The 7,662-nt window shown below is 36.9% G+C and overlaps 1 protein-coding gene across 2 annotated transcripts; it reads right to left on the bottom strand.

Moving 5' to 3' along the window:
- Positions 1-1,010: 1,010 nt before the first annotated feature.
- eif2d (eukaryotic translation initiation factor 2D) lies at positions 1,011-6,904 on the bottom strand. 2 transcript variants are annotated; one of them, XM_015015901.1, is made up of 16 exons: positions 6,585-6,904; positions 6,099-6,289; positions 5,934-6,017; positions 5,763-5,853; positions 5,565-5,672; positions 5,040-5,323; positions 4,770-4,887; positions 4,635-4,680; positions 4,446-4,552; positions 4,179-4,331; positions 3,039-3,128; positions 2,505-2,600; positions 2,038-2,158; positions 1,412-1,586; positions 1,269-1,322; positions 1,011-1,116 (listed from the first exon to the last, which is right to left on the bottom strand). In XM_015015901.1, exons 1-16 carry the CDS (start codon positions 6,638-6,640, stop codon positions 1,094-1,096), a joined length of 1,797 nt encoding a protein of 598 aa, XP_014871387.1. In that variant the 5' UTR covers positions 6,641-6,904; the 3' UTR covers positions 1,011-1,093. The 2 variants fall into 2 exon arrangements, with proteins under 2 accessions (XP_014871387.1, XP_014871388.1); XM_015015902.1 differs by lacking the exon at positions 1,011-1,116 and having other exon boundaries at positions 1,145-1,322; positions 6,585-6,903.
- Positions 6,905-7,662: the final 758 nt, after the last annotated feature.

Below are 7,662 nucleotides of genomic sequence, written 5' to 3'. Positions count from 1 at the left end.
TTTTTTAAAAACCCTTTTTTAAAAACTGCCAAAATTTTTTTTTTCCCTAAACTTAAAACCCCGGGGGGAAAAAAAAAAAAAAAAAAAAAAAAACGTTTTTATGTTTTTGTCTTTCCTTCATGAAACATTTTTGCCCAAAGATGGGCATAAAAGATTGTCAAAATACCATAGTGACAGATTTAACAAAAAAAAAAAAAAAAAAATATATATATAAAGACATAAAAGTTACCCACTACAGCTTTAAAGGCTATTCAGAACAAATCTTCTGAAACTGTTTTGTTATTTGAGAAATATTTCCAAGTTGGTGGTCGAAACAAGAAATAGAGATGATTACTTGAGATTTTTATTTTCTCTCCAGACTGTAATACATTTTTCACATATTTCAACAAAAAAGCCTCTTATCATCTTCAAAAACTCTGCAGCAAGGCTCTTACAAATAAACAGAAAAGCTCACGAGTCCTGTTTCAACGTCTTTAAAGAGGTTACCTGGTCACGTTAAAATTCAGACTTTGTCTTTCAGGATTTGTCTATCAAGCTTCTTTCTTTGTTACTGAATTGTCGGAGCCACTCACACACCAACTCGACTGCTTAAGCCTTAAGGCATCAAACTAAAATCTAACCGTAGGCCAAAGGACCAGGTGTAAAACTTGATGAGATTTATTTTTTTTAATTGTCTTGAGAATCTCGACTCATTAAAAAAATAAACAATGAAGACATTCTTATTTAATTGTGCTTTTCCTTAAAATAAATATTGTTTTTGTTTTACTTTTTTTTTCATATTTAATTTATTTGTGTTTTAATGTGTACACTCTCTTACTGAAGTAAATTGTGATTTTACCAGAGACAAGTGCTACACAAATTTACTTTATCTACTTACTAAATGGTTTTACACTTACAAACATAACTGCGTTTAGGGCCTCAGAAGTTCCAAAATACATAAAAAAATAAATAAATTCAAACAAGAATTTTATAATAAGTTTTACACCAAATGTTTTTTTTTTTTTTTTTGCCATCAGACGTTAATAATCTTGCTACAACAACAAAATGTTATCTGGCGTAGCTGAACTCCTCAATTAGTTCCATCTTGGATTCCTCAGTCCAGACTGTAGCCAAAACCTAACCGGAAAATAAGTTGAACCAAATGTCAGGAAGGGATAGTGGATGCAATTTAATTAAAAGAATGGCCAGCATTACATGTAATATGATAACAGCTTTAAGTGCAATAAAAAGCAGGCACAGCTAAGTCCAATTTTATTTCTTTTTCCCACCCTTGGGAGCTTTGTCCAGGCCCTGGATATACTTGCGAGGAATCTGATAATGATCTGCAATTGAATTAGCGAAAGGAAATCATAATTCAGTTTGTTCAAATAAATATATTACCAAAAAAAAAAAGAAGAAGAAAGGTTCTTACCAAGCAACAGGTTCCCAACCTGATGAACCTGGTTTCCTTGGATCTGGACCAGGACTCTGTCTTTAGCTCCAGGGAGGATCTGTAAGACGGCGCTGGCCTGGACTCTGTGCTGCAGAGCAGTGGCAACTACTGCAGGATCCAAACCATACACTTCCAAATTCTTTATTAGAGTCACCTACAGATGTAAATAAACAACAAGTAAAAACAAAGAAAGAGCCCAGATAATATTGAATTATTTGAAGGTATTTGTTTATCATATAAAGGCTCTGAAAATTTGACGTTTTCAACTAAAATGCTCCACAAAGTAAAAATATCCACTAGTTTCGGATTGTTTTTCAGACATACATGGGATGTAGGTTCAGGACACCAATCTGAGATGAAGTCACATTCAAAAATATATATTATTCAATATCTGTTATACCCAGAGTTGAGTCAGCCTTTAAAAAGTGTTTATGTATACATTCCTATATAACTCACACTCTAATCTGTGATTGATTATGGCCTAATGTGATAGCTTAAAAATCAAAACCTGAACTGGAGTAAAACAAAAACTAAACAAAAAGGACATTTTACTTGCAAATATCTATGCAGAGCTACAACTGTTAAGTTAGGAAAAGTTTTGTCACCTTCTTATTAGAACCTCGAGAAGCCACAGAGATGTCTATTGGCTCAATGTGACCCTTCTTTACTGTTGCTGCTTGTCCAGGAAACACAACCTGATAACACTCTTGCATTCTTCCCAATGTCCTGTGAAGAAGAAGCTGATATTGAATAAAAAATACTGCGACAAGTATCGTGTCCCCCTCCCACGTTCTTGGTTTTCACGTGAACAGAAAATTTAGTGGAAGGAAACATTTCTATTTCTGAGCCATACACAGAGTCAGAAGCATCTTACCAACCTAAACAAGTATTTTAGTAGGTAAACACTTCTGTATTAAAAATCTGTTTTAAATTGGTGTTTGTATACCATCGTCAACTTAGCAACCACTGGAGTGTGCAGTTAAAAACAGCTGGAAAAATGACAAAATAATGTAAATATGAAGCCACAAGCAGGGTATGACATTCATTCATATTCTTTAAATTTTTTTTTTACCTGCTAAAAAGATCATCCCATTTGAGAGACTCTATTTCCTGGTATTCTGATTTCTCCAGTAAGCAGTCACACAGAGTCGGGTTTATAGTCACATAACTGGTGGAAAGAAAAAAAGAGCTCTGGTTAAACTGTTGGCTCTAAACAAGGAAAATGTGGCCTGTGGTGAGTTGCTAATAGATTTGATTCGATTTCTTTTATTTGCAATTATAGTCTTATTTTAGAACATCTTGAGAATCGCTTGCTTTCACAGCATGACAAGAAGAACTTTTTACTGCATCACATGTTCTCAGTAATAAATTTACTTAGCCGTGAAGGTGGACATTTTAACCACAGTTCTAAAAAACAATGAAGGGCGTCTCATTTTGAAGCTTATTTTTGTTTAATGTGAAGACAGACCAGGATAAACGAATGTAAAACAGTATTTAATCAAAATAAGACACTGCTACTAATGTTAATTTTTGTGGTGTTTCCTAATTCTTGAGGCAATAATTGCTGCAGTTTGCTAATCAGAACAATTGTTAAACATCCACTTACTTTTTATTATTCTCATCCACCAGCTCATTTTTCTTCACATATTCAGTGATTATACTTCTGACATCAGCAGGAAGCATTGTCGTCCCTTTCCTAAACAAGCACACGTCAATCTTTTCATCAGAGTGAAAACGGCACAAATCTTCCAACACATGATTAGTTTTTGTTCTTGAAGCATGGTATCATGTTCCTCCTGGAACATCCCATCGTGTCCAGCCCCAAAGCATGACGCTGCCACCACCATGCTCAGAAGCTAGTGCAATGCTTAAAGGTTTAAAAGCCTAATCTGGATTTCTTCAAACATTCCTTTTTGTCTTTAAGGCCAAACAGATGAACCATTGTCCCTTCTGACCACAAAGCACTTCTCCAGATGGCATTTAGTTCATGTGAACAGCAGTTGTGATTAGGAGTCAATTTTGTGGCACTGACTATTTTCTTGCTTCTACAATCTCTGAGACTATGCTGGTTTTAAACATCCTTCAGTAAAGTCATGACTCCAACCATACTGAAGTCACAAATTAATGTGGCTTCTATAGGTTCAAGTTCGTGGTGACAAGATGCAAATGGCCAGAGCCATTACACTTTGAGCTCAAATTTTTTGCCTTAAATCTGGTTGTTACTAAAGCATAAAATCCTTTTTTAAGAAAGTTAATATAAACGGGCCAAACCATTGACATAAAGTATTTCAAAGGCCTTCGTTAACTATGCTTCATCTGCTTTGTTCCAAGAATAACAAAAAAGTACATTTGTCAAATTTCTTTGTAGATGTACAGCTTTATATTTTCTTGAAAATGGAAATAAAAGAAAAAGAAAGTATATGGTGTCACACTAAAAGAAAAGCAAAACAAAAAGGATGATCTTGGGGTGTGCAGAAGACTAATATTGATTTGACTTTCACCTAGGGAATATTAACTTATCCCTTCACAAGAGAGATGAGAGGGTAAGGTCAGTTTAAGCAAACCCCGGACACTGTCCCTGCTGCACTATCTCCTCAAAGTAAACACCGGCTCCAGCTCTTGCTGTGATGGCCACCTGCTGCCTGAACCATGCAAACATGAGCCTGCGCGAGGAGCGTGGGGGCGAGGGAACTTCAAAGTGGACACACACACACACACACACACACACACACACACACACACACACCTCTTATTTGCATCTAAAAACAGTGGCTCCAACCGAGCAGAGACAGAGTACAGAGTAGTGATCTCTGGAGGGTGGTACGGGGTTTCTCCTTCTCCACTCAGCACCGCCGTTTCTTCAACACCTGCCTCCTCTGGAATGCTGAAGGACCGCAGTCTGAAAAATGTTTTAGTAATTCAAAGAGCGACGAGCAGAGTTAAATGTGTGAGGCTTGCAGAAATGAAATTAAGGCAAAAAAAAAAAAAAGAGAGTAAGCAGGGTTCAACTCACTGTTGATTTTTCCAGTCTACTTCCACAATGCTCTCCACGCCCTTGGTGAGTTCCTTCACTCGAATAAGATTGTGCTGCTGTTGCATGACTTGTAGAAACTTGGACAGCTGTTGAAAAGGTGCAAATTATACATGACAATAAAAGTGTAATATAGCTACGGCTTAGTCCTATTCTGGGGATTTTTTGTACCTTTTTATAGCTGGATTTCTTGATATCCAGTTGCTTTCCGCTAGGGCTGGAAAAAAAAAAAAAAAGAGGATGCTCTCAAGAGTACTAACTTCAATTTGTTTTCAGCAGGTTTGACCAGATTGGTGAAGACCTTACCAGCAGGTGAACATGTGGTTCCGGAGAAATGTGCTAGTCAGCAGAGGGAGCTCTGATTTCTTAATCTTGCTCTTCAGAGCATGCAGGAAGCACTGCAGCAGCAGGGCGTCCATTTCCTCTGTAGGATCAGGGTATAAAACTTTTTCTGTCTCATATTATTTTTCTAACATCAAAAATAAAATCTTCATCTACAGGTGAAGCTTTGAACATATCAAAATTGGGACATTTTTATCCATTTGTAGACAAAATCTATTTATTTATGCTTGCTACCTTGAGGAGTTTTCTGCTCGTCCTGGTTCTCCTCGCCTTTTTCATTGCTTTCCACCTTGTCTTCCTCCGTCTCAGTGAGGTTCAGCTCCTCAAAACCAGAAGAGGCTTGATCTGTAACGGTTTCACCAGAGCTCTGCTGCTCCTCTGCACACGTTCCAAAATCATCATCATCATCATCTCTACGTTCTTCTTTCTCACTAACTTTGCATTTCTCTCCATTTGTATCTTCTATTTCATCATCCTCATCTGGTAAAGAGGGAGGATTTGATTTATCTCCAAACGCCCTGTAAAATAAAATACAAATTTTGAAATGTATCCATCTACGAGGATGCATTTACATGTAGTGACACTGAATAAAGTCCCTACAAATGGGGGTGTTAATAAATAAAAAAGAGCAACAATATCACTGTGACTTCCAAGGAAGTCAAATAAAGCTTACTGGAAAAAAAAAAAAAAAAAAAATCAACACCAACTCGTAAATGCCTGATTGGTTTATCTCTTATGCAAAAGTTTTAAGTCCCTCACCAGAGGTAATCCATGTACGTGTGAAGAACACACACTCCTCTCCCTTTCATACCCGAGCTCTGCATCTCCGCACTTGATGCTGCAGCTTTTCCAACAGCAACAGGAGCCCTGCCAACAGCAAGTAGAGCATCCTTATATCCTTATATCATTGAGGGTGGTGAAAGAAAGCATCTGCATTTTTTTAAATCTGTGCCACACCTATTATTCACAATCAAAACAGCACAGCAGGACCCTTGTTTTACATCTGGAAGCCCGCATGAAGGCATCACCACACCTGGCAGCATGAGATCTGTGGAGAAGCACATCATTTTCATTACAACCGAGACAAGCAGAGACACAACATATGTCATGCTGAAAAGGGAAACTTACCGGCCCCTCCAATCAACTTCTGAAGCACAGGAGCCCATGTTCTGAATACTGGTAGGAGAGAAGGGTGTCGCCATAGAACATACACTGAAAGAGAAATCAACATTCTGAGCACATTCATCATGCTTTAGTTCCTGTTTACATTATGCCTTATTTATTCTTTAATACCTGTAGGATAAAGTCGTTTCTCCACTTCAAAGAAGATAGGGTTTTTATGAAGAACATAAAGAGTCACAGCTTCTCCTTTGTGTGCATAAATCTTCACGACATTAATTTCTTCTTTGTTGGGGACGAGCTCAGACAGTTCATCAGCAGAAACGGATGGAAATGCAGCTGAAAGGTCAGCTTTCAACTTTCTCCTACATGCAGTTAGAAGGAAGATTTTTCTGAGTTAATTTCATTTTCTTAATTGTATTAAATGGCTTTTAATCAATAATGTTAACGATTGAACACTGTACTAGAGCCTAGAGAATAACACTTAAAGTGTTCAAATTAATAACGGACAAAACACACACACATAAAAATTAGAAGTTTGGAAGGACACATTTCCTTAGTAGACACGCCAATTAATAATTTTAAAGAAATTGTGGGGTCTATCTTAAACACATAGCTCTAAGAAATATAGTGTTTGTGGTGTCAGCAGCACTGACTAACCTGTCTGATCCTTTGAGTACAGTGTTGGATTTGACACGAAACGGTTTGGCAAACATCTTTTCGCAAATGAAATCTTCACAGCGACTACTTTACCGCATCCACCATGAAACCTCTGTGGTTTAATAAGTCAACAAACATTCATTACAGCTGCATGTTTCTCCCACAGCAACATGTTTCCACTATTTCTAAATAGCTTTGCAGCGATCAAGTGCTTCTCGGTCCTACGCTTATTTGTTTCCGTCTGGAACATCTACCGCGACTTTAGAGAGGAACATGAGTTCCGCGCTATCAGACGCTTCTTACTTTATCTGTTAGACGGAGAGGTGAGTGAATAAGTACCCAAAACTTGTATTCTTGTATCCCAACAAAGTAAAAAAAAAAATAAATAAAAAATAGCAAAACAGCCATCCAAGAAATTACTCAATTAAAATAAAAAAGTATTTGAGTGCCTGATCAAAACATCTGATTTAAATAAACCTGGTCTCATCAGATAGATAAAACATAAAAATATGTAGAAATTCTGCTATTCTAAAGACTAAAATAATGATAAAAAAATCAAATAGCAACAGATTCACACAGAACAAACATCTTCCAAATAATACTTACAATTAGAAATAATGTAATCACAGCATTTACTCATACTTACAACAGCAGTTCACCCTGAACACACCATTGTCATGCTCAAACATAGTAATGGTGGCATTATGTTGTGAGGATTGTTTTCTTTTAAGTGGACTAGAAAATTGGTCCGTCAGTGGTCAGGAAATGACATTCATTTTTCACGCACAGATCGTATCTTTATTCTTTATCTCACCCACTTCGGTTATTTGCAGTCTGTGTAAACACATGATGAGGGACAAAGTCTCTCAAAGCTCGATGTACTTGTTCAGAATGAACAACTTCATGCTTTTAGCCTGCCTGCCTTTTGTCACATGTTCACAACAATTCGCAGAAAGTATCAAGCTGTGATTTTCAACGAAAGTGAACAAATGTCTTATATGTTTCCAACTACTGAGTTTATTGTCTTGCAGTAAGAAACAGGAAGAAATTAGATTTAGATCTATTGCCAGAGGTGTTG

This window comes from Poecilia latipinna, unplaced genomic scaffold (genome assembly GCF_001443285.1).
Source record: "Poecilia latipinna isolate Pla-1442-1.1 unplaced genomic scaffold, P_latipinna-1.0 Scaffold1964, whole genome shotgun sequence".
NCBI lineage: Eukaryota > Metazoa > Chordata > Actinopteri > Cyprinodontiformes > Poeciliidae > Poecilia > Poecilia latipinna.
The sequence above is the reverse complement of the archived record's forward strand: the minus strand, read 5'-3'. Positions and strand labels throughout refer to the sequence as shown.

Coding starts and splice junctions, on each gene's coding strand:
- eif2d (XM_015015901.1), bottom strand. CDS start 6,640: ATGTTTGCCAAACCGTTTCGTGTCAAATCCAACACTGTACTCAAAGGA. Junction 4,681..4,769: donor AACCACATGTTCACCTGCTG/GTAAGGTCTTCA, acceptor TTTTTTTTCCAG/CCCTAGCGGAAAGCAACTGG. Junction 1,587..2,037: donor CTCGAGGTTCTAATAAGAAG/GTGACAAAACTT, acceptor TTACATCTGTAG/GTGACTCTAATAAAGAATTT.